This window comes from Anguilla anguilla, chromosome 1, assembly GCF_013347855.1.
Source record: "Anguilla anguilla isolate fAngAng1 chromosome 1, fAngAng1.pri, whole genome shotgun sequence".
Lineage (NCBI taxonomy): Eukaryota > Metazoa > Chordata > Actinopteri > Anguilliformes > Anguillidae > Anguilla > Anguilla anguilla.
Window position 1 is genome coordinate 50,946,941 of NC_049201.1, and position 26,640 is coordinate 50,973,580.

General features: G+C 42.0%; 1 protein-coding gene across 28 annotated transcripts in view; it reads left to right on the forward strand.

Moving 5' to 3' along the window:
* LOC118227443 (plectin-like) overlaps positions 1-26,640 on the forward strand; it is a 191,827-nt gene that overhangs the window by 136,932 nt on the left and 28,255 nt on the right. For 11 of the 28 annotated variants that reach the window (XM_035417968.1, XM_035418048.1, XM_035418081.1 and 8 more), the window contains 12 exons: positions 1,654-1,715; positions 7,777-7,791; positions 9,811-9,900; positions 10,874-10,909; positions 11,904-11,981; positions 12,658-12,750; positions 15,107-15,273; positions 20,269-20,384; positions 21,746-21,852; positions 23,385-23,504; positions 25,278-25,373; positions 25,484-25,611. In XM_035417968.1, coding sequence (XP_035273859.1) covers positions 1,654-1,715; positions 7,777-7,791; positions 9,811-9,900; positions 10,874-10,909; positions 11,904-11,981; positions 12,658-12,750; positions 15,107-15,273; positions 20,269-20,384; positions 21,746-21,852; positions 23,385-23,504; positions 25,278-25,373; positions 25,484-25,611 — 1,108 coding nt within the window. The remainder of the gene's footprint in view (positions 1-1,653; positions 1,716-7,776; positions 7,792-9,810; positions 9,901-10,873; positions 10,910-11,903; positions 11,982-12,657; positions 12,751-15,106; positions 15,274-20,268; positions 20,385-21,745; positions 21,853-23,384; positions 23,505-25,277; positions 25,374-25,483; positions 25,612-26,640) is intronic. The other 17 variants (XM_035417974.1, XM_035418062.1, XM_035418099.1 and 14 more) reach the window with 3 other exon arrangements.

Consider the following 26,640-nt stretch of genomic DNA (forward strand, 5'->3'; position numbering starts at 1 on the left):
TGTGGCACGATAAAGGCTTGGGTGCCAAGTGTTTTTTGGAAATCCCAGCAAGGGAAGTGAATCTGGCCTCAGCTGCCCTATGCCAGATGGAGCCTGCGCTGTTCTGTCTGTCTCGGTCCCACCCAACACATTGTGCAACTATGCTCTGACATGGTGTTAATGCTTTTTAAGAGAGGCAAGCGCTGACAGAAGTTAAACCAACCCTCTCTTCCTGAGCCACAGACGGGGGCCTGTTGTGTAACGAAAAGCGACTGATGCTGTTGTCCAGTCAAGGGGCAGACGGGGCAGCAGACTTTGTTGCTGTTAATTAATACATGTTTGTGTTGTGTTTGCGAATCAGAGCTGATTCAAAACCATTTTAATTGCGAGGACCTGTGTTCTGTTCTTGTTGCGAGTTTCTTTGTTTTTTGTTTTGGCTGCGTGCTTGCAACACACATTTCTTCATTGTATACACAGGGTTAAAGAGCATATGAGACGCTGTGAAGACTGAATCAGGGTTTACGTAGATAGCAGTAAGCTGCACGTAATCAGTCGGGATGGAAGCTAAGTCAGCGCTGATACACCACACTAAGAACAGCTTTCAGGAAAAACACAGAACACACAGTTTTTTTGAACACTTGGCCCAGAGTGGTGCTGTAGCTCTGCCATATCTGCTCCCATCAATCTTAATCTGCCACCTGGGAAACCACCCTCCCCATTTTCAAATTTGCCGGGGGGTGGAGGGGAAGTGTTGAGGTTAGCCATTTCTGCTGCGCTGGAACTTGTAGATGTAGGTGGTGCTGTCTCTGCAGGTCTTGTGACGAGGGCGTGGGGCGAGGTTGTCGGGCGAAGGCCTCCCCGTAGGAGGGGCTAGCATGGGTGGGGGGAAGGTGTGCCTAATTGCTCTGTGACTGACTGTTGCCGTGCAACCATGGGGCGCTTTCCCTCAGGAGGGTTGGGTCATACTGATGAAAGAGTCATTTCCAGGTGTTCAAAGTCTTATGATGCAGGAATGTGCAGTGCATATGCAGACAAGTATTCCACAACAGACTTCACCAACCATTTTCAAACAGTGAGCCGGCTTGATCACAGAGAATTTAGGAACAAATAAAATAAGGAAATGGCTAAATATCTAGACAAAAAACTGGTAAAATTGAATATAAATGTGGGTCTGTATTTGTTGGTTTATACATTTAATTTAATTAGTCTCTTGTCCAGACAAGATGCTAATTACTATGTTGGGCCAGTATTAGTGCTTCTGGAGGTATCACTGACTGTTGTATTTGGGTCCAAAACCAAGCACTCTTTAAGAGTTACGTGAAAGTTTGACCACATAATAACAGCATAATTAATCTTTTCATGATCCAGTGCAATCCACTCATTCTTTCTGCTGCTGTGCTTACGGTTTGGCAATCTGTTTGAAAATGATTTTTAGCAGCATATATTTAGTCCTCCACTGGTCATAACTCATGTAATGTCTATGCATTGAATACTTCCCAGCTTCCTTTTTCAGTTCCATCTTTTTCAAATGAGAGGTTGCGATAAGCCGCTGTCTTTGACTGCCTACTCCACTCTCTAGCTCCCTCTACCTCTGCATTGTGTATGACATTTAGGCTTTGTATGGCTTTTGTCTTGGTTGTTTTGACTAATGTTTGTTGTTTGTGTCTCTCACAGATGAACGGGACCGGGTTCAGAAAAAGACCTTCACCAAATGGGTCAACAAGCATTTAATTAAGGTAAGAAGGGCCCCTGCACACCCCTCTCACAGCCTGTAGAATGATGATGCATGCCGCCCCACACCAGCATCACCCGCAGAATTATACGGGATTGGTACAGTGGCATGCACACATGCAAGCGATGGCAGACATTACAGTAAGAGCACAAACTCAAGCTAATGCAGCCTCCTCGTACTGCTTTTAATTCTAACTAGTCAGCAATATTGTTATATATAGGCTTGCTTACTGCAATTGCGGTACAATTATTTATATTCCTACAATTATTTTATATACAGTGGTAAACCTATACAAGTCATAATGTCAAAATGGATTCATTTTTAAAGCAAGATGAGGGCGGTCGATTAGTCCTGTATTTCCATAATAAGGGTTTTGTCAGGAATAATCTACATTAGCTCTTCATTAGGATTAGTTTTACATGATCTAAACAATGAATGACTGTCAATTTGGGAAACTGCAGTGCAACTGTTCTGCTTTTGTTTCTCCTCAAGTGGCAGTATATTGTAAATTTTGTAGCCACAAATATGCATCATGGTCATACAAAGTCATATAAAATGGCATGTGCTGTACAGTATATGGCATAAACACTACTGATGCAAAATATACTTAAGAGTTCCTTGAATTTTGTGACAAATCATTATCTAAAATGTGGATATTATTTATTGCACATGGAAAATGTGTACTTAACTCTCATAATTAGTCATTTTTGCTGTACCATAACGGAAACAGTGTCACAAACATAAGAACAGGAAAGTTTACAGCTGTTTGTGCAGGGGTGGGGAACATGTTGCCATGGCAACCACAGAAAGTGAGCTTTATCATAAAAGGAATATCCTCTCCCTGCTGCCTCCTGTATCAGTGAGTGAAAGAAGGACATTTTTCACTTGACTCATGGCTTTAATTGGTCTGAACCCACAGGAGTAAAGCCACACATTTGCTAAAGATTGCAGTTGGCAGTGTTGCAAGCTTTGATCAAGAGCAGCAGAACTTATTCTCCATTTAATTACAGAAGTCAATTTATGGTTTTGTTTTTTAATAACAGAGTATGCATATCTTATGGCTTCCAATAGCTGCTCTCGCTTGGATATGGATATTAATTGCTTTTAACTGAGCTAATTTGTGAAATATCACAAAGCTATAAAAACAGAAGTTGGAATGAATATTCACAGGAGTTCTCCTTTTAACTAAATAGAGAATTTCATTTTCATAGAATTTTAATTTATTATGGTGTTGGCCTTTATAGTCAACTTTTTTTCCGACAGAGAACGATAAATCCTGTGGTCTTTTATCTACACAGTGAATATGAGCCCTAAGGCATTTGTATCAGGAATGCTTGATGAATGCACTCTGACACTTCTCCCCCTCCCATCCCAGAGATTTCACTCCGGGCCATAAGATTGACTAACTCTTTGAATGACACACGGTGACTGGCTGTCTGAGGAATATGAGTGTGAGTTTGCCAGCTCAATAGATTTCGGCACAGCTCCCAGTTCTCAAAGGGTGTGGTCACAAGGCATGGTGCAGCGAAAGATCTGTTTATGAAGGGTCTGATCTTTGCTTAAAGAGAACTTTGGTTAAGCTTTAACATAATTGGTTGTCCAAACCTATGTCCCATCTAGGTTTACACCGCATATACTTTAAGTAAGCTCAATTTTCAACAAAGGCGCTGTTTTATTTATGAAAAATATTGACCTTTATAACCATTTTTAGTTTTGTTTTTTTTTTCTTCTTCAAAATTTAACAGAAACTGGAGGTAAAATCATAGCTTTTTGGTTCTGTGCAGGGACACTTGACACATTTTCTTCCCTACTGTTAAAACTCTGTCGTTTTGAGTGAGTGGATGGTGTTTAGTGGTTAAGCATGATTTCTTTACCAGCATCAAGAGAGAGGGATGTGGAAATAGTTGGATAAAGATGATGTCATAAGACCCCGCAATTCTAAGAGCTGGTCTATGTGGAAAGTGTTGACACCATGTAGGTTTCCAGCATGTGTGTTAAGGTACCCATGGTAATGAAATATTATACCCCCATGTTCCAGAATCAGCAATTAATTTTAAATTTGATTGCTGTGCCTGACATGTTTTCTTATCAATGCAGGATCCCAAACTTGTCCTTCAGCCAAATTTTGCATAGCTATTTGGTTTGGGTGCCCCCTGCTGTCAATTGCTGGTGGTTTGGTTTGTCTGAAACTAAGAGATTTTCCTGGGTGATTCTCTGAGCAATGGGGTACCTGCTGTGGTTTGAAAGCATCTGCAAAGGGTGACAGAGCTGGTCTCTGTGGCATTCACTTATGGTCTGCTAGGTTCTGTGGTATTAACTTGTGGTGCATATTCTGATAGGTTAAGAATGGCAGGACTATTTCAAAGCCTTCAATGGCTATAAAGGGAAGGCTTCCGTGAGGGCCTTTCAGACCAACTGTCAGCACACCCTTTTGTCTCACACTTACATCCCTTCTCTATGGGGAGTGTGTTCCAGTTCATCTCTATCATTTCACAGCTAGACAGGAAGCCATTAGGGCAGGGTAGTGGTGTGGCACTGAAAAGCAAATAACCACTCCGCAGTTTTTCATGAGAGAATGAAAAATAACCCCCATGAATCAATGCAAAAATAAACCCGTGGAGCCGTTTTTCATTTGGCCAACCTGGTTGAAACAAAAAGTTGACAGGGCTCAGCCTGCAGAAGGTTTCCACATCACGCTCAGTCGTTATCCAAACGAAACAAGCCAGCTCGGTGGTTCTGGAAAGAAAAACTGCTGCACAAAAGGCCATTATTCATACGGTTACCACGCAGCCTGCAGCTAACGCTCTGCGTCCCCAGTCTTAGGCCAACGTATTCTATTTTTTGCCGCGTTTGTGTGAGAGTGAGTCACACACATCTGGAATTATTTTGCTCTTCTCAGGCGGCATATTCTTTTCTGGGCACACGTCCAGAGGCCTGGGCAAACGGTAGCTCACTGGCCTGCAGACGGCTGGGGCCCTGGGCTTTCGAATGAGGCGGCTGTCTGGGTCTTCCCATGGTTCTTCTTCTCAGGTTTTTTCCATCAGACTTCACGGGATCTTGTTCTCTCAGATACTCTGAGCCTTGAGGGGTCTCAAAAGACAAATAGATTGAACATACATTTTTTCACCTCCCTGGAGTGTGCTTTTCATAGTTCCCATAATTCTGTGACAACTAAAACAGAAATCAGATCACTGTTAGACAAGGGCATTGAATCTGCCAATCCTTTAAGGGTGTCGTCAGGACATCCGTTTGGTCATAATGTTCTGCAAATATCCGAGGGCAGAGTCTAAAGATATTTTTACAGTGTCCATAATTCTGTGAACAAATAAATGGCAGCAGTGCCACTGTTAGACAATGGTATCCCTGTCTTCGGAAAGTAGGCATTTGTTCGAAAAATCATCTCAAGATATAAACCATGGCAAAGCTTTGAAATTGATTTGAGTGGTTAAAAAATTCATTAAGAGACTGGTTGTTAAAGAATAAAGCTGTAGTGGCCCAGTGATCAAGCATATTTATTGTATGTTTTTAAAGGGAGTTGCCCGTGCATTGCTCTCAGCTTTAGGGTGGGTCTGGCCACATCAGGCTATAAAGGGATATTTTCCATTCGACAGCAGGAATGTAAATCTTTTTAAATAAGGAACTGTGGGAGGCAGATCGGAAGCAAAGGTATCTGCTGTGGGTGGTGTATGGGTGGAGTGTGGGTGGGGAGTTGAGCTGCAGGTGGGGGAAAGGCTAGCTGTGTTAAATTATGATCCACATAGTGTGACTTATCCTACTAAAATCTGCCCAACTGCAAGACCTCGAACAGCATTTATTTTGTTTTAATGAAGGCAGTAAAATAATGCAGTCGCATGCATAGCAGGCTAAATGCACACGCATATACAAGCTTAATGTATAAACTATACACAAAAAGTAGCTATGCTCACCTTTGATTATATGATTGCAAAGTGTTGTCTAATGTAAAAGTAGGGAAACAGCAATGTGCTGTACTTGTGAAAATGAGCAACTCGCAATGATAAAAGAGGTGCCTTCGGTGGAGTCTGTCATTAAGGTCCTGTAAGTTCTGTAATTGCCGATGAGGCTAACTGGATTAACCTTGACAAGACGTCCGTGGTTTTGCAAATGAGACAGGATCAAACAACGTATCACTGTATCTCTGCAGGGAAGGGGGAGGATAAGTGCAATTCCTCTGTCATCGGCTCCCCAGTGAATAAACAGACACTCGAAGCCCCTTTAACGTGACCATTGGAAGCTGCTGACAGATGGAATTTAATTTAATGGGCCCCTTTTAAACGAGAGCGTAAACTCAAACTGCGGCAGTCTAAACAAACAGGAGCTCTTACAAGCTACCACCCCGTGTGCAGCCACCCCGAGCAGGCGAAGAGGACAGGAGCAGGGCTATCTGGGAATGCCTCAGAGCCTGGGTCCAAAGTTCCCTCGTGCTGTTCTGCAAATGCCTGTTCCGTCTTCATGCCACCTGGTCCTACAGATCATGAGCGAACAGGTGTGGGATCTGTAAAAAGATTCTGTCTGTTGACATGAAGTCATAACTCAGGGATTTAAATAACACTCCTAGTGTGTGGCAGTATAGGCCATTCCAGGTCTCCATGTTAATGTACTGATTGGGAGCTACTGGCTGGGGCTCAAGTTTGTAGACTAGTATGCTTGTAAATCCTGGTAATAAATAAAGAGTACTTTTTTCATTCCTGTAATTCTTCATACCTCAGACAGTAAAATGAAGTAAATGCAGATTCTTGAAGTTTAGAATAAAGGAATTTAATCTTTTTCTTCTTCTTCTTTCGGCTGTTCACATTAGGGGTCGCCACAGCGGATCGGATCCGCATATTTGATTTGGCATATGTTTTTACGCCAGATGCCCTTCTTGACGCAACCCTCCCCATTTATCCGGGCTTGGGACCGGCACTAGAAGTGCATTGGCTTGCACATCCTCAGTGGTTGGAATAATAAATGCATTTAACATCCTGGCTCTTAATACATAGAGCAGTTTCATGAGCAGTTTCATGTAATTGGAAATATTTTCCTAATTCCGTAGTCTGTTATAAAAGAGAATGCGTAACAACTCCAAAATAGCTCCCAGAAGCCATCAACCAAACCTTTCTTTATATGTAACTATACCTGCACACAGGTGAGGGAAACATTCATAGAAACAAAATGTAGCAACAACAACCCCTAGTGGCCAGAGTGTTACCAAATGGGCATTTGCATTTAGAATGTGCGTAGCATGGTAATTATGTTATTGGTGCTTTTCTTGTACCGTGGGTAGGAATTCGTTTTTACAATGCAGCGGTAATTTGAGGAAATGTACCTGCTTGCAAAAAACGTAAAGTTACTGAACTATTGAAAAGACATCTTTACCTACAGTGCACATTTTTGACCATTTACTTTTTTGCTATGCTATATTTTTCATTACTGCTGCTTGGTCACATAAAAGCTACAGGCTTCCTTTGTTTTTGCACACAAACTGTTACTGCTTCACGCATTAGAATACGTTGCCTTCAATGCCTTGCATAGCCTTGTGTGTTATTTTTTGTAATTATGTGCGTGCACGTGTTTTTTGGAGAATATTGTGTGAATGTACTACTTAAACAAGGACAGATTTTTAAATATGAAATTATATTGTATTCAGTAATATTCATCTTTTTTAATGTAAAAAGAACCAAAAATTCTACATTTCCATAGTGGGATGAAAATGCAAACAAGTAGAAGAGAAAAATATGTCTACTAAGCATTCCCATTCCTCCTCTTTACCCCTTTATACCCTCTGTTTTCAATCTGGCTTCGTCATCTCTGTCTTTGTTTTCAATTAATTATACTTCCAATTACTCGTGTTCATTTATCTTTACTATCTTTTCTTTCACTGTGCCTTCATCTCTCTTTTTCCTACATTTTTCTCTTCTCATCCACCCTTTATCCCTCCCTCACTTTCTCTTTCACCCTGTGCTCTCTTGTTCTCTCCCCTGCCTTCATTTTTTAATTTTTGCTTTCCATTTCTATTTTTTCTCAATCTATCCTTTCGTTCCATCCTTCCTTCCTCCTCCCTCCAGCACTGGAGCGCTGAGGTAGGTGCCATTTGTGAACAAGCCCATGCTGGAGTGCAGAGCGCCCTGGTTTATTTGCATGTAGCCTGCCCCCTACTGCTGGCTCTCCAAACTGGAACCCCACTGAGGGCTCTTATGCCGTAGTGCTAACGTTACACAATGCAAGCCATAAAACACACGGAACGTGTCCTCCTGATAAACAAAAACACAAATGTGGAATCAGCTGGGGTCATGACAAAATATAAATTGATAATAAAATTGTTTAAAACTTTTTATTTCCACTTTTAAACCTGAGAGGTCATGCCCTGTGGCATAAGAAGCCTTTGTGGCTGTGAGCAGTCTGTTCAATAAATAAACATTTTGCATGTAACAAAAGGCTCTGCACTCTACTGCTTTGGTAGTGATTTTTGACTGATTTGTTTGTTAAATGAGAGGAGAAACACTGACTCTGTTGTTGGCAGTCACTCACAGCAAAGTGTATAAGCTGCATTGCTTTGACTTTCCTCAGTCTGTTACACATGTGCCAATATCTGAGCCATATGGAACTTTTTAAAACTTATTTTGACATGTTTCTATTTGATAAATTGATATTCAAGCAATTAATCTCAGTCTCAGTAGAAAATCATTTTGCACATATGATATAATAATTATAAAACATTCAAAGCAATGCAACTTTTAAACTGCACTGAACAACTAAAGCCACAACTATTTCAAAAAGCCACACCTTGCTGTTACTGACTACTGTTGCCGCTCAGCCTATTAACTAGTGTATGGTGACATTTTTTATTGGCTAATTACCCCAATTAACCATAGAGTGAATGGCCTGTTTCTCATTGCTGATATTACAGAAAAAATTCAGGTGAAAAGGCACAATGGCATTGCTTCAACTGGGAACCCAACCTTCAGTCTATTTGGAATAATAGTTCATCACTGAGATACAACAACTACTCTCCACTACCTGTGGGCTATGTGCTTCAAAAGAGTGTGGGCTGTCACTTTTATCTACATACAAAATCACTGCCCTCAGGGAAACTTTTGGTTCCAATTTCAAGTTAATTCTGTTTTAAGTTAAATTCTGTTGTAAATACACACACACACACACATATATATATATGTACACACACACATACTCGTGCACACACATGCACATGCACACACTCACACATACATACATGAAGTGTGTGTATGAGAGAGAACAGAGATGAAACTTTGTGGGCAATTGCAGTCAAGCAGATTTGAAATTTGTCCTTTCTGGTATCTAAGGGTCTTTGACATTCAGACAGGCCCTGCTGGCTTCTCATTCAGTGCATCTTGCGTGTTCAAATGAGTCTATTGCTTGGAGCAATGAAAAGGAATTTAATCCATTTTTTCTGCCTTGTTGTTTCTACTGTTTTTTATTTTATTGGAATCTGTCACTGATCCATCACCTGCCAGGAAGCACAGCTGCCATTACGGCTCCAGTGGCAGCTGGCTATCTGTTGAAGCCAGTGTTCTTTGACACCTTCAGGTTTTAAATTTTTAACCGAGGGTTTCACTGCAGGTGGCAATGTCTCCAGGTGGTGCAGAACATTTTATCCGGCCAACATTCCAAAATTTTAGGAAAAACATCTCGCTATGCTTTTAGGAAAAATATCTCGCTATGAAATATGGAATCTTGAATACTGTTTCTTTAAAACATGCTGATACAAAATTCAAAAGACAAGCTACTCATATAAGCAAGAAAAAAACCTTCCAACAGTTTCAGGCATCACTTGAAAGAAACAATAAATGCGTTCACTCAAAGCTTGAGAACATTATAAATAATGACCTTAGGTAATTTTTTTTACACTTGACTTTGAAATTGCTCTTTTGAAGTTGCGATAACATCAAGATGTGCTTGATTTGTGGTTGAATGGCACAGAGTAGATTATGTAACAGGTAAATTGTGTTTTAAAAAAAGGATAAAAAGAAAATGACCATTTAATCTCCTCTCTAACATGGCTTCAAGGTGACATTGATGGCAGATCTGTCTTACTGAGCGTGCTCTCTTCTCTCCCACAGTCTCAGCGCCATGTGACTGACCTTTATGAGGACCTGCGAGATGGACACAACCTCATCTCCCTGCTGGAGGTGCTCTCCGGGGATACACTGGTGAGCCGAATGGCCGCTGACCTTCACACGGGCTGACCAGTGCTTCCGCAGAAACCCAACCGCTGACCTCGTCCTCCCCGGCCTGCCACCTTTCCACCTCTCTCTCCTCCCCCCTTTACCCCGCGCTGCCGTACGACCGCAGCGAGACCTAGGCTCGGATTGCAGTCTAACCCAAGTGTCCTTGCACTTTTATTACATGTTATTGCTGGCTCTCAATGCTAGAACTACATTTTACATTTGACAGTCACTGAAATGAAAAGGAACGTTTCGGTGGGAAGCGAAATAAATGTATCACATACTTAAATTTGTTCCTTGGGATTATAGAGAAAGGACACTGTGGTTACATTGAATCTGGGCCTATTTCTAAAAAGCCTGCCTATGGTGCTTCAGAAAAGGAAAAGAACTCTATTACCAGTAGCTGAGCTGCTGCACGCAGCCAGAAGGATGTCTCAAACTCCTTTAAATATTCATTCAAGTACAGGCACTTGCTGTTATTTCAGATAAATTCTTAAGAGCAATGACCACACGTTAGCCCCTATATTTCTTGAGACACATACAAGGCTGTCTGTCCATCAGTTATGTACATTATATTACATAAAAAAAATTATTCTCATTTTTTTTTAAAGTGTTCATTTTCATCAGAGAACCTTGGGGTGGAGGGCAATGGTGGGAAATGGGTTGCAATAAAACACTAGTTTTCAGAATTACCAAAATCTCTGTATGTGTGTTTGGGTGGATTTTTAGCTTCCCGTTGCTGCATCACCTGAATCCTGCTTAGCCTTTGGTCCTGCAGAATTCTGTGTGGCTTTAACACAATAACCCCACCTTGGCTTCCTCCTGCAAACTGTGTGCACTTGTTTGACTCCTGATTTTTTTTCCTTTTCTACCCCCCTGTTTGTGGGCCTTTGACCTTTTCCCTGACCTTTCCCCTTTCGCCTTTGCCTCCTCTCGTGCACTGCTCTTGCTGGGGTAGCCGAGGGAGCGGGACGTTGTCAGGAACTTGCGGTTGGTGAGTGGGTCTATAACTCGGGCACCTCCTTGACATGGCATGGGTGATTCCCAGAGGCTGGGCCATGCATGATGTCACTTCCTGTTGTCTTGCGTTTTTGTTTTGGCCAGCATTATCCTCTTTTCATGGCTTACAAACTTACAAAGGCTAAAAGTGGTGCTAACCTCTTCAGCACCATTACACTGTAATTTGACAGCTACTGAAGGGGGTTACATGACAGATTTATGAAAGTCATGGAAGTCTCTTCCACAGCTTACTAACATTATTGTCTAGAGTTCTAGAAGCTGAATATGCAAAGCTATGGGAAGAGAATTCAGAAATAATCATGCTGTGTCCTGTTTTCTCTGGACCTCAAAGCAAATGCACATTAATCTACGGCCAATTTTCAGCTTCGCTGTGAATAAAAATTAGAAGCAGTTTAAAATGTGGTGCCATGATAGCCTTAGTTCTCGTTTTACTTTCCACCAATGAATAAATGATCCGGCATATTTACTGAAATTCAAAGCTTGCTGTGCTTCATTAGCTGCTGGAAATTCACAAACAAGTGGTCATTTTTCCCCAGAACAGCCATGGTTCTGTCTGTATTGGCGGAAACTGCATCTCATTTAAACATGCGTCTGTTGTGGTGATTGGCTGTAATCTGTGATATTTGTGCATTGCTAACATGGTTATTAATTCCTGTACAATGAAGTCAATCATTCATTCTACCTATATTACAAGATCTACAGTATGAGATTAGAGCATCATTTACAATGAGTCCCAGTGCCAGCATTACTGCCAATTTCTTGTGGTCATAGTTTTGGACTGCATTTCCATGGGACAGAATCATTCCATGGAACCAGTAAGGTTCTTTCATGGTTCCTGCTGCAGACTGAGGGTAGAAGTTCCGCACTCTCCTCACCAGTTGGTTTCTCAGCTCCGCTTTGTGTTGTTTCGTCTGTTGGAAGGGTGCCTATAACAGCTGCGTAGCTAACCTCCCTCTCTTTTTCCGCAGCCCCGTGAGAAAGGACGAATGCGCTTCCACAAACTTCAGAATGTGCAGATAGCACTGGACTTCCTGAAACACCGGCAGGTAAGGCACAGGCAGAACCCGGCTGAGAAATGTGGTATTCGCACTGCCGGAACCTTTGGGTTATTCCCACAAGCTTACAACCCTGTTTGATTTACAAAGAGGGACTGATGAAAGTGTAGAGTGAAGTGACTTTACTGTTGGATAAAATTCAAAGCTATTGCAATATGTAAGATAAAGAAGTAAATTAACTAAGTTTGAAGTTATAGTTTTAGATGATACCAAAGTTGGCAGAATCCAGTGAGGCTGATGATAATTATATCTGCAACCTGGACACTGATAAATAAATAAAAAACACTGAGTTGTGTGTTTGTTTGTTTGTAGGTGTTGCCTAGTAGGTGTTGCCTAGTTACCCAGGTGCCTGTCTACTGTTCCAGATGTGTGTGGTCTTAACACCTTAGATATACTTAAATGGCTGATGCTAAAGGATTACTTGAATAATCTGTGCTTTTTATACACCCTCTTGTGAATTTTTCTCTACATAACTGAATTTTCTGTATTATTATTTACTCTGAAGTGATTTGACACATCATATAAGCAGCAGTTGATGTCAGAATCACATTTTAGCTAGTTGTGCTGCTTATCTTAGCAGTTTTTTGGTGACTGGGTGTGATACTACATGTGCCCCAGCACATCCTCACTTTGTTTCTCTTTAATATTTTGCATTACTTTACCACAGGTTAAGCTGGTGAACATCAGGAATGATGACATCGCCGATGGGAATCCCAAGCTGACCTTGGGGCTGATATGGACCATCATCCTTCACTTCCAGGTGTCAAATGCTGTCAGTGTTTGGTTACCATTCCATTCCACTCCCTCCCTCTCTGCTTTGCTCCAATCAAATCAAATTCCTCTCCATTCAAAGCTCCATTCCACTCCAGTTCTGTTCAGACAGGTTGTGGTCTGCTCCAGTTCCGCTCCAATCTGTTCCAGACCTGTCATGTGCTGCTACAGTCCAGCTCTTAAGCCGTTTGTCTGCTGCACTGGCCGAAATGAAATTCACTCATTTCAAATTCTTTTTTTCTGTGCTTTTGGGAATTTCTCTTCAAACCGCACCACATATGATTCTCATTTTGAGCATTTTGTAAAATAACGCAGACGTTTATTTAAAGCAGTCTGGTATGAGTCAATAAGCCCGCTTTGTTCCACCAAGCTTCCCCCAGACAAGAAAGCTGTTCACTCATTAAGAGCTTTCTACCATGGAAAAAAGGAAGAAATCAGGCTTATTTCAATTGCAGTAGTGCTTTGGAACGGAGATTTGAATCTGGGACAGCGTCCATTTTGTTGGCCATGTGAGTCAGTATTTCCCAAGAGCAGAGAGGAGGGTGTGGTTGGGCTGGTGATTCAAAGACAAAAATTACAATTTATACAATTTATCATGGTATATAAGCTTTTATGTATCCACACATGCAGATATACTTTGAGAGATAGATTTTATGACACCTGACATTCTTATTCACAAATACAGAAAGTTGATGAGGTGAAGAGTTTATTAGGTTGGGGTGAACTTGTATCTTACTGGGTCTCTTGGGCAGATTGGCTTTGTGGTTGTTTATAGTTGTTACACTATTTCTAAAGTAGTTCCTATTCTGAGAAAGGATATTTTACTTAATGGAGGTCAGAAAAAGCAATGAAAAAGGTGGACAGCACATTGCCAAAGTTTGTGTTATTCATCGATACACATACCGCCAGACTTGGCGGTTTGTATTTTCAGTTACAGAATGTTCACAGAGGCTGACTTGCTGTTTGGTCTTTGTTGAATATTGTGATGTGGGTAGGGTAAATCGTTCATGGCAATGCATCACATATGGTGCATGACCCACTGAAGGCACAGTATGGAACTCCGTGTGCCAAGCGTATGTGCAGAGGAGTCCAGCCCTGCGGATCACATTGTGCAGTCACTGAAGAGTTAAGTTTCTCTAACAGTCTGTGAGGAAAGGAAAATCTCTTCTTTCTGAAAAGGAAACTGTAAGAGGGTGGGTGCCTGATGAGTCAGAGTCTACGCACACACACACACACACACACCCACGCTCACATGCAAAAACACATGCCCACACACACGCGCGCGCGCACACACACGCAGAGACAAGGCGCTGCCGCACAGTGGGTCCTGGGGATTGGTGCCATAGCTTTGATCCTCTGCCCCCATCATACTCTTTGAGACTGAAAGCAGCCTCTTAAGAGAACAAGCGGACCACAGATCTGGACACATTGCAGAGCTCGAGGGAAGCCCCAGCGATGACTCACTCGTCCCTCTCCCCCACTGCCTACAGTCCAAAAGCGGTCCCTTAGAGAAAGCTGACTCTGTTCTCATGCAAGATTCTAAAGAGCACCCTCGTGCCTCTTTTGGAGGGCAGAGGGTGGGGCGGCTGGCACAGATCACGTCTGTACCGCCACCGCCCTGCAGACTTCCTGGCACCAGCCCGTCAGCAGGACCAGGTCCGTCCCCCGAGCCCGCTCTTCATTCAATCCTTTAACAAAGAATTGGCGCTCGCCCATGTGTTCATCTATGGATTTGGCCTTTTGACCAATAGCAATGAGACTGACTGATCTCCAGGCCCACACACACAGTTCCAGTAGAGTTCCATCGGCCAGTAATTGCAGGAATTGCACAGTTGACAGACTCATAGACATTTCAGTTCATGTGTTTTCAGTTTCCTTCAGCACGGTTCTGGCCACTATTGTTCAAAAACCGCAGCCTTGATGAGTGTTTTCAGGCAGTGTTAGAACCCTTCTGCTTGCGGTGCTGCACATCTGCAGTAATTTGGCCAGAAAAGTCTGCTTTATCTAAAGACAGCTTTATTCCCTTTATTACCTTCTTATTTATTTAAAAAAAATGGATTCATCATGATTCATATCATTGAAGTCTGAATGAAATTTTCTGGCAGGCCCATGAGACATACAAACAGACGTCTTCAGTAAAACAGTTTTCCCATTTTAAGGCACGTAGCTTTCCTGGATAGCTCCCTCTGGTGGAGGCTTCTAAGCATCACCACCAAGTCCACGCACTGTATACTGCCCACTGGTCACACACCAATGAAAACACGCTGCTACGCCAGTGCACGGACAAGATAAAGCAGCATTAGCCTAGCCTAGTCACTCATAGCAGACTTGCATCTCAAATCCAGATCTCAGATATCCAGGTGAACGGGCAGTCGGACGACATGACAGCCAAGGAGAAGCTGCTGCTGTGGTCCCAGCGCATGGCCGAGGGCTACCAGGGCATCCGCTGCGACAACTTCACCACCAGCTGGAGGGATGGCAAGCTGTTCAACGCCGTCATCCACAAGCATCAGTAAGTACCGGGTGGGCGGCCCCAGTGACATCATCAATATTAGTGCACAGTTCCCATGGCAAACATGGCAGAAATGAGATGAAAGGTTTGATTTCTTGCATATTTTCTGTATAATTTGATCAAGGTTATTGTTAGCCACCCCGTTCTGTCGTTCCTGCTTGTTTTTTTACATGTTAGAGCACATTACGGTTGTCAAACTCTACTTGACTGATGGGGGCAGGAATGTGACATCACCTTATTTCTGACAAATCACCTTGTGTCAGAATGGTACAGACATGTCAGTGCTAATTAATCACAGTTTTTCTTGAAAAACTGCAATGAAAGTATGCATGCCCACAAGCAAGTGGAGTGCAAGTGTCATACTGTGCCATATTTCTAAAAGGTTGCATTTAAATAAGATGATATGAAAATAACATGGGAAAAGTCTTTGGTGCTATTAATAGTTATAGAAGTGCTTATAAACCAATAATTACATGCACTGCAGTCTACTAGAGTATATAAACATACCTTATTAAGTATATTTTGCCACAATTTGCTCAATCTGTAAGTTGTAACTTGTCTTGGTTTGGATCTGTGCCAAATGTAGCTTCCATCCCTTTTTGTTATGAACAGAACCTCCATTAGTTTCCCAGTTCTCTGGTGCAATGACTGTGCAGCTTCTTCAGGATTAGAAAAAAAAACAGCAGTTGGGTGCATGCATTTTGGAGAGTGTATGCAATCGTGTGGTAATGCTTGTTCTCCAGTGTTATAGAATAAAGGAAAACAATATGCTTTAAAAATATTGAAAAATATTTATCAAACATGCATATTGCTCCCACCGTATGTATTTAATTTTGATAATTGCTCAAAAATCGCCATGCTGCTGTGTACAAATGAACATCTGAAAACAGTGAACAGTGCTCCCAATAAAGGAGCTTGCTTTAAAAACTCAGAGGGACAGAGAAACAGCAAATTTTATAGTCTCTGAAAAAACATATTCTCAAAGGCTGTGAAGCATATGTATATGTGTCCTCATTCTGGATAACAAAAAGGATTAGGTTATATTTTTTAGCATGTAAAATGGTAGTTCAAATTGGGAAAATTTTTAGCAAAACCTGACCAGAACAATCAATACATTCTCTTCTAAGACTTGAAGCCAAGAAGATTATTAGTACCAGTACCACCAAGGAAGTTAAATATTTAAACTTGCTTTGAAATTAATAATGCCCTTTGGCCACATGACAATTTGTATATGAGCCTGAAACAAAGAATTGGCGCACTTTTATGGCATGTACAGTAAAACTTTCCCTGGAATATGTTATGATGGATCACACAACATTTATGCATTTCTCTGTAGTGCCTTTGTTAAACCGCAAGGAAATGTTTGCTCGCTTATCCAAGAGGACAAGTAGCAATCTGAAAGACTTATTTCTTGATAAAACACATCTTCTTGGTGAAAATGAGAATACACTTTGTTTCATATATATTCTTGTGCAGTCAGTCAATAAAACCTTGGTTTAGGGGATTCCGGCTCTTGACTGGACTTGTCTTTGACTTTGGAAATCATTTTGGAACGTTTTCTCAGGAGAAGACTCGTTCAATAAAATTCAGAAAGAAAAAAATAAGTCAGTGCTCAGGGCATAAAATGCCTGAGAAGGGCGTTGTCTCAGTCAGAAAAGTGGGGGCATGGATTAAACCGTCTGTCTAAAAACATTATCATAGTCTATAAAGCCAGTGCGTCATTGTATTTATGTGGATCTGTGATTGCTCTCCCAGAGTATTTTTTATTTATTTTATTTTTTATTTAACCTTTATTTACCCAGGGTAGGTTCACTGAGCACGGACGCTCTTTTGCAAGAACACCCTGCTTCACACTCATACACATTCACACCTGGGAGCTGCTCAGTACAACCACAATCCTCTATTGTTGGCCACTGAGCAAATATTTAATTACCTTGGATTGTTCAAAATAAAAAAAAGAGATTAAATAAAGAAAAGCTGAATTTCCCAGCACTCACTGGGCACAGCAAACAGTCCTTGCAGGAGGAGATTTAAAAGCAGTCCGCCTGTCCATCTAAATCCATGCTCTGGGTTCTGCTTTTCCAAAACAACTGCAGACATGTTTTTAAATAAGGAAATATGAAACGAGAGATGGGCGGAGAGGGAGAAAGCAAAAGATTTGTCTACAAGGCGTGGCAAATGGCAACAACTCATTAGGTGGAGAGAGAAAGAGATGTCCCGAGGGCGTGCGTTTGAAACTCTAGCATGTACCTGCGAAGCGCAGGTACGCCCAACTAACAGCGCCAGGCTCACTGAGAGAGAGGCTTGGGTCTGTCTGCCAGGAACAGCAACACCCACAGGACACAAGGAAGAGGCTTTCATAAGGAGGGAAGGACTGTGGAGAACACGGTCACATCAACGCTCGCTCTCTCCGTCTTACTGAAAGACTCTTTTACCCTTTTCGTCCACATTTGTGCTTGGTAATATCGTCTTTTTAGAGTTTTAAAAAATCTTTTTTCCGTGGATCTTTTTTGTAATCTTGATCGTCTGTGCTTTGTTTCGTGTTTTCGCTTTTTGAAATCGAATCGCACAGGCCTATTGTGGGATACTTTTCTCCGTTTCTGAGCTTGGATCCTTGTCAGGTGGAAAATAAAATATTTTCTAATGGAATGCTGGTACAAAGCCTGTACCTGCAGCTCAGATGTGTGGGGAATTTCTGGCTAAACATTGCAAGAACTGAGGAATTTTGGGAAAAATAGTCATGCTGCAAGATCTCTGGGTGCTACGTGGGTTTGGATACCAAAAGTAGGATTCCGTGTGGATCGGCATATGACTTCAAAAGTAATGTCCCCTCGAAACCACCAGGAGTCCTCACAGTTCGTGAGGAGGGTCTGAAGCTCTGCGCACTCAAGCAAGACTTGGACCCAAGAACCTAGTTCAGTCTATGAAAGCCCTCAAGGCTGAGTTGGAGACTAACATGTTTCAGCAGGCTGATTCTCATCGGAATAAGTGAAGAGTATGTATGTAACAAGAAGGCGTTAGGAAGGGTCTAATCACCTGTTTGTACCGACCCTCTCTGCCTCTGGAGGACTTCTTCCAAGCTTCCACCATGATGCAAAGTCTGAAAAAGAAACTGAAGCCAAAGCGGCGACGGACCATCTCGGGTGGCAGCACGAAGGGCTCATCCTATGACCTCTCGGATCGCGTGGTCATGCTGTGTGAGGACATACCGTCGGAGAGCGACTCCGGGCGGGGCTCCCAGAGCCCCGAGGCCCGTTCCAGCGGGTACTCCCATAGTGGGGACCCAGAGTCCAGCTGGGCCAGCACTCACAGCACCCACAGTGCTCGAGCCTCCCAGGCTCAACGGTACGGGGAGAGGCCCGTCAGCCCCGTCCAGCATGGGAGGCACCTGTCCTTACAAGAGTCCAACATGAGGGAGATTGAGATACACAGGACTTCTGAACACTCTTATCCTGTCTTCTCCACCCTCCGCATTAAGCAAGTGTATGGATCCACCTAACTACTTTTCATTGCAGAGAGTGTAACTTGGGTATGAAGTAATATTTTAGATCCATCAGTCTAGTGATACCAGCTTACCCAAATACTCATTTACATTCAAATTTAAAAGTACTGTAATGTAATGCGACTTTTAGTAATGCACTTTTCATCTGCTCAGTTTGGTGATAAACTAGTTTAGTGAACTTGCCAGACTGCCCTTGTGGAACAACAAATAGTAATTTTGCTTTTAATTCTTTTAATTATTTTAATGACAGTCAAGAAAAAATGTTTCTTGAAACCAAGCCATTATTTTGCATAGTCAAGTATAGATGTCTTTTATGGGAAGTTGTGTGTGAATGTTAACCCCAGGGTAAGTGTTTAGCTGGACATACCACACATTTGTAAACCAGCTCCTTAGCATGTTGGCACATCCACCAAACCCTTTCTCAGGCATTTTGAGTGCATGAATCATTTTGAAATGCATTATACTTTTTATCAACACAAAACCTTTAATTAATTTCTGGCTCATGGTAATAATTATTTCAGTGAACATTTCTTAATGCTCTTTAAAAAGCAAGGGGTAAATTAGCATTGCGCTTTGTCCATCAGAGATGAGGTTGTTAGTTAATTTCTTAATGTTTGTAACCTTGACTACACAGGGCAAGATTTTTGCCTGTACATACATGCAGTTTGGTCGGGTTCATTTTCTCTCTGAGGTTCCATTTACCTGGCAGCATGGCAAGGTTTGGGTGGGAGCAGAGGGAGAGGTTATTTTCTTTGTTTCCCTCCAGGAATTTGGGTAGTGTTGGAGGGCACTCGTGTTTCTGACACTATGTGCCACATTCCTTTCACTTGAGAGATGTGTCAGTCAGCTTCACATGGCCTCTGGGAAGGAGTAGCAGATGTTCTGATTTATGTATCTCACGCAGGTGGACCTGAAGAATAAATCGAGTTCATGGTGGTGTGACCCATGCTCTTTTAACACCAAAATATCTGGCTTATATACTAGTACTTGTATGCCATTTGCTATGAAAATATGTTAGTTTTGGACCGATATGCTGGAGTAACATCAGGGTGGAGGGAGCTTTTTTAAGACAAAGAAACAGACAAGTTGAAACACTGTGTATTGTTTCTTTTTCTTTCAGCCTGACACAAAATACGCATACTGTTTGTCATCACTATGGGAAATCACCAGCATATTTTCGTTGTGTTTATTTTAGGTTCCAGAATGGTTTTCCTACACTTGTGTGTCTACACCACTGAGAGAGATTCTTATTCATGTGCACAAAAAGAACAGACGGCAGTCTGGCTTTATAATAATATCTTTGAAATTCCACAGCACGTGGGAATTATCGTTGCTCTGTATGCTGCTTATTTTGCTTCAACAAATACCTGCTCCAGGATCAGCTTGCCTGATCCCCATACTTACTCCTGCCATATTGTGGAAAACAGCTGAAACTGACCTGGGGTAATGGATGTCTGACCTTTGCCTCTGTGTGTTGCGTGTGTGCTCTTCAGGCCCAGGCTCATTGACATGGGCAGGGTGTACCAGCAGTCCAACCTGGAGAATCTGGAACAGGCTTTCAGTGTGGCTGAGAAGGACCTGGGGGTCACCCGGCTGCTGGATCCTGAGGGTGAGAGAACGTTGGTGCCCCCTGTCTGCCATCTTGACACAGCTGCCATTGTTGAATAGCACATAACCTTGTGTGACTCATAACACCCCTCTTTTTTTTAACCACCAATTACAATCTCAGTTTGTTACTTTCATTCAGCTGTATATTCACACAGACATGTAGCAACAAGGAGGGGGAGGGACACACCCACATCCCAGAACCATTCTTCTCCCTTTGAATTATATCCTTCTATCTGCTATAGCTCTTGTTTACCAGCCTTAATTAAATTCTGCCATATTCTTTGTGCTGAGGGATATCTCAGACAGGGATCGGTCTTTCTAATTATTCAGCAATGTTGTTTTTTTGTTACGCTGGTGTAATGGAGAAAAAAGCCCATAAGACTCATCTCTTAAGACGCATATTAAATTAAACAACTTCTGTTTACACAGCTCCGCCAAAGCCATTGTTTACAGTAAAGTGTGTGGGCCAGTTGTGTGCACTTCTGGAGATTTAGAGAGAGAAACTGCAGTGCACCCATGTCTCAGTGGTCACTGCCTGACAAGTTGTGACTAGGACTATAATGGCTTCCAGGTTTCAGTCTGAATTAAGTGTGGATAATCTTAAGTGAGATTTATATCTCCATGTGCAAACAAGTTCGCCTTCCGGAGACATTTTATACAGCCCTAATCTGAGGGAAATGGTGCACATGATTCATGTGTCCCTGTGAATTGAGGGAAGAAGGAAGTTATTCATAGTTCTGATCACAAAAAGCAGAAAAGCTTCAGGTTCTCTTTTTTAGATTTACACAGTGATGGTTTGTTGTTTTTCTTGGGATAACAGGGCCCTAACTAATGACACATATAAATACTTTTTGATTGACTGTCAGATGTCTGAGCCATAACCTCATTAGTTTGTGTGAATTACAGTATGGCATAGCCTCTAGCGGCGATGCATAGGACTAGTCATTTTCTGGAAGCTGGAAAGAGATGGAAGAGTACCTAAAAAGGACCACTGTTTGATGTGCTGCTCTAATCTGTTTCTGATGAAGAGACAGAAAGTCTTCTTTAGCGTGTGAACACACTTTCCTTAACCGAGACTTGATTCAATTTATTTATCACATCAATTAGTAGTCTTGTTATTGATACCTAGTATCCCATGACTTTTGGCTGAATACCTAAACGTCTGTTTGCATGTGCTGTCTGTCTGTCTATCTGTGTGTGTGTTTGGTATAAGAGTTTATTTGCAACTCACAGCAGTTTTGTGTATCTTACAGCAGTTATTTAATGGTTATTCATACCACCCCTTTAAATACCACCATGGGAAAAAATAACATGTTTTATCAATGACCACACCACTGAGTGTTTGCTTGTTTATTTGTGCAGATGTGGATGTGCCACACCCAGACGAGAAGTCCATCATCACTTATGTCTCCTCCCTGTACGACGCCATGCCCCGTGTGCCTGATGTGCAGGATGGTGTCAAAGCCAACGTGAGTATCAGCACATTTGACATGTAAAGACATGTCAGATAGGCTCCAAGATGAGTGTAAAATGGATGAGATGGGTGACAGGATTGATACAAGTGTGGGAAAATTTTAGTTGAGGGTGAGATTCTAAATATATTTGAGAAATGTTACACAAGGGTGGGAGATGTTAGATGAGTGTGAGAGATTTGAGATGAGTTTGAGAGATGTGAGATTGATGTGAGATGGCTTAACATGAGGTTGATAGATAATGGGTGTGGTCTTTGTTGCTTTAGTGACATTCTGGACAATGGTAATGCTGTGCAGGAGGGTGGCAGCATGTGACACAGTGCTGCACAGAGGGCTTGTGCAATTACACATGATGCTACATGGTCATTATAGAATGCCAAAGCAGCTAACGGCAAAATCAACTGTACTGAGCACAGAAACACGACTGGTGTCAGTTGCAGTTCAACTGACATGCAGTTTAATATTGCCTATTAAATGTAATATTCATTTGTACTAAAATATTTCCCTTCACTTCCTGATGCACAACATGCAAATGCAAAGATCATCAAACCATGAGTTTCTGAGGCAGTGGTCCATAATAGACACTGGTGTGTAAATTAAAGTTCCTGTGTTGCCCAATTTAAATGAATGAGTGGGTTATTTTGTCATCGTCACAATCACAATTTTGCCTCTGAAATGATCACAAGACCCATGCCAGTCCCCCCTGACCTGAAAAAACTGCAGCAAGTTAAGGAGTTGTGTAAGCCGTTACTGTTTTTTCCTTCATTTTTTTCATTAGATGTTGTATCCATGGCCCCGAAATGCCTAAATTGGGATGTGGTTTAAAGGGCTGGATTCAGTCCAGTTCTCACAGGCAAATTTGTGCTTGGAGACAGCAAGGCTCCCAAGCCACATATAGGGTCAATGGAATAACATTCCTGTTATTTTATACCAAGTTAATTTGTCTTAGAACTAGTATAAAAACAGTGTTCCTTGATACAACAAAAATGAACCATCTGCAACCTGGATGGCCTTTCTGCAGTTTAAATCCATAATCATTTATTGTGCTCAGTTTTCCATTTCCTTGATTTTTTTTTCTTAAATATAAACTGAAAATCCTGTGACTGGAGTCCAGGCAAAGGAAAATGAGTCACCCATTGCTTTCACTTTACTTCTCAATTTGTCATATCAGTGGTATCGCCAACCTTGCACGATACCGGTAGACACATGGCTCTGGTCTTGCTCAGAAAGCCCTATTTTTGTGACCCAGTCCACTAGCCCTCAGCTGCCAGAGTCTGTCAAAGCCCTGGTTGTCTATGACCTACGGCCGAACATTCCCAGCGTTCCCCCCCGCAGAATCAGCATGGTGTCAGTCTCTGGCACCGGATCCCTGTTCAGGGAGGGGGGGGGGCAGCAGCACAATCCAGCAGCACAATCCTAGGGCTGTGAGACCTAATTGAGAGAGGGTGGTATGTGAGTTAGCCAGTTAGCGCTGGAGGCTCCCTCCTCCTGTCTTTGTTAAAGATGCTATTTGTCACCATCATCCTCAGGAGCTGGAGCTGCGATGGCAGGAATACTACGAGGTGGTCACCCTGCTGCTCCAGTGGATCACACACCATTCCATCGTCTTTGAGGAGAGGAGGTTCCCCACCAGCTACGAGGAGATTGAGGTGAGTCTCACATCACTTCAATTTTTAGTCAGGCCATCCTTTTCACCTCCTATCCGCAGTGATATGCCCCCAAAAAATTGAGCTTCCACATGCTGATTCATGCAAGCCCCTCCTCGATCCACCATTGTTCAGTTTTAGAGTCAGGCATTTATGTGGGTTTGCTTACTCATGCAGTGTAAGAAGCAAGCTTAGGGCTGTATAGCCTGTAAATAGTCTTTATGATACAATTCTGAAGATTGAGCGATGAATCATATTCTAAATACTAAAATAAACAGGTTTGTATTGAACTCTCTGTTCATATTGGGGCTTGGTTTTTTTGGCAGGACGTTCAGTTGTGTTTCTGAGCAGAAAGTTTGGAAGTGTTTCTGTCGTCCAGGGAACAGATCAAAACCAATCACATTTTTCAAAAGCCATTGGAGTTGATATAACTGCATTCAGGATTTGCTGCACATCACATGTAATGTGTCTCAAAGTTAACCTTGTCTTTCAGTAACAGATGAAAGAGAGGGGAGATGCTTTTGTACCGCAGGAGAGACAGTATTGTCTCATGGCAGGGTGTGGCACAGGGCTGAACCTGTAGCTGGGTGGGGCTGCACCGTAGAAACAATTCTCAAAAATATGGCCTGAGGATGGCATTTATTCTGCTAATCCTTCCAAAAATCCTTGTGCAGCCACTCCCTGGTTGGATGGCACACGATAAGTTGTTGTTTGTTAAAACAAGAATGCTTGCAAGAGAGATCCTCTTTGAAGTTTTGTTCTGTTAAGTCTTCATGCACTTACCTTGCAGTCAATGCATTCTATTTTCATTGTACGAAAAACAAATAAGCACAGCTTTGTATTCACAGTTATATAGTTGGGCCACTGTGGCATGAAGAAATGTGGTGGAAATGTGGATGTTCTTTTAATAATAGTGTGCAAAGCAAGCTACCAGAATTTATCTGTCTTTTAATCTATTACCGTTTCATAAGTATGTGTGCCAGGAATGCCAATTAGTGTTTAGAATAAACCTGAGGAACCAACACGTTCAAACCTGTTTCTTCGTCATACATTTTTTTCAAATGAGGAACATGTTTAGCACACTCAATAGCAAGCATTTCACCATTGCTCTGTATGCTGCTTATTTTGCTTCCGCAAATACCTGCTCCAGAATCCAGGAATGTTGAGCGTTGATTTGTTTTCTACTTATTTACAAAGGAAGTGTTTTGATTTGTACACTAGACTATTTGACAAATGTGTAAATTTTCTTTGCAGACATTCATTTTAAGATGAGTCTTTTTACCATGTAAAGCTTGATGTAGGGAGTGTGTTTTTAACGGTGTTGTTTTTAGCCAGTGGAAACTCAACATGATAATTATGTTTTACAAGGCAGGGGAACCAAATGGATGTTCCCACGCTTTAAGTACTGTTGAAAAGGACTTAATTTAATATACAAAAACAAGTGAAATGCTCTGATTGAAACACACATGACATTTAAATGCACTAAGCATGGTTCAGTGCTGTTCTTGTTATGTATGGTACAAGAATTAACATGCACCACTATGTGGAAAACACCTCTACTTTTTGAAATTCAATCATTACTATGCTGTCCGTTACACAATACGAGCTCTGATTCAGTCACCCTAAAGGACTGAATTACAGGAAATTCCATTTTAAGAAAAAACACAAGAATAGTTATCCAAAAAACAGGCTTCATCTTCCTTTTTGATGTTTTTAATGGACAGAGTCCATTATCAAAGCCTGGGCTTGTTTCACCAATGTATTGTCACTCTTCAGATTCTGTGGCGCCAGTTCCTGAAATTCAAAGAGACTGAACTCCCAGCAAAGGAATCGGACAAGAACCGCTCTAAGCACATCTACAAATCTTTGGAGGTGAGAAGGCGGTTTACCATCACTGGCTGTCTTTGACGTCGATGGTTGAAACATGTAACTGTGAACAGGTTGTCTGAGCTCAGCTCTCCATCCTGTGTCCCCTCCTGTAGGGTGCGGTCCAGGCCGGTCAGATCAAAGTTCCCCCACGATACCACCCCATCGACGTCGAGAAAGAATGGGGGCGTCTGCACGTGGCCATTCTGGAAAGAGAGAGGCTGCTCAGGACAGAGTTTGAGAGGTGTGTTGGCTGTTATGTTATGAAATGCAGGAACAAAATTACATCAAAGCCTCACTTGAGGTTCCACTCGGCCTACTCAATCTCATGTCACAGAGAACCTGTACTATACATCACCTTCATTACATATAATATTTTTTAGAGGTTTTCCGTTTACTCAGATATAGCTTCCTCATCAACTTGCACCCTTTCTCTGCGCAAATGCCAAAAATTGAGAAAACCAGTGGCCATTTGGAATCCCAGGCAAAACCTGATAATTCTGGTGTCCTGGTCAAAATCCCAAAAGTTCGGACCAGTTTAAATGGCTAAATTCATGGCTAAATTCACTCAGTCCTGGTTTAGCAATGTGTGGTGAAAGGCCTGGTGCATAAGGGCTGTTATAGGTCATTGTTGAGGTGTCTGTTAAGTGCTCTTAGATCTGATGAACTTTGGAAATGAAAGTAAATATAACCAATAAGGCAATTCCTATTTTTTCCTAGTTTGGTTCCTTGGCCTCTGTCAGGTTTTTGAAAGTGTATCATCTTAATTTGTGGTTATTTGTTTTTAATTTTGCCATTATTTTCATTATATAATAGCTTACTGTGTTAAATGATTTGTGAGTATGAAAAGTTTTTTGCGTATTTCATTGGTTTTTGTGGAATTTGATGTGAGGAGGAACAAAATTGTTCTTGTTATTCAGGAGTATGACGTGAGATCAGATAGCCCCATTAGTCCTGGCCCGTCCACCAGTGGCTGCAGGCACCTAGACTGACGTGGCTTAAACAGTTGTCAGATAGTCACTTCAGTTCCATTTCTCACATTCTCTCATTATTGCAATTAGTATGTTTCTGATTGGCCAGCTGTAGTGTGTGCACTTGAGCACCTGAGGGTCAATGGAAAAAATGAATGGTATGGCAATTGGGAAAATCCAATAACACGATGCTGGTATGCCGCTTGATTGTTCACCTAGTGACTGGTCTGACTTCACCAGATCACATGTAATACAGGGCGTTGTGTTTGGACAGGGGCGGTCCCTGTCACAAGACAGCCTCA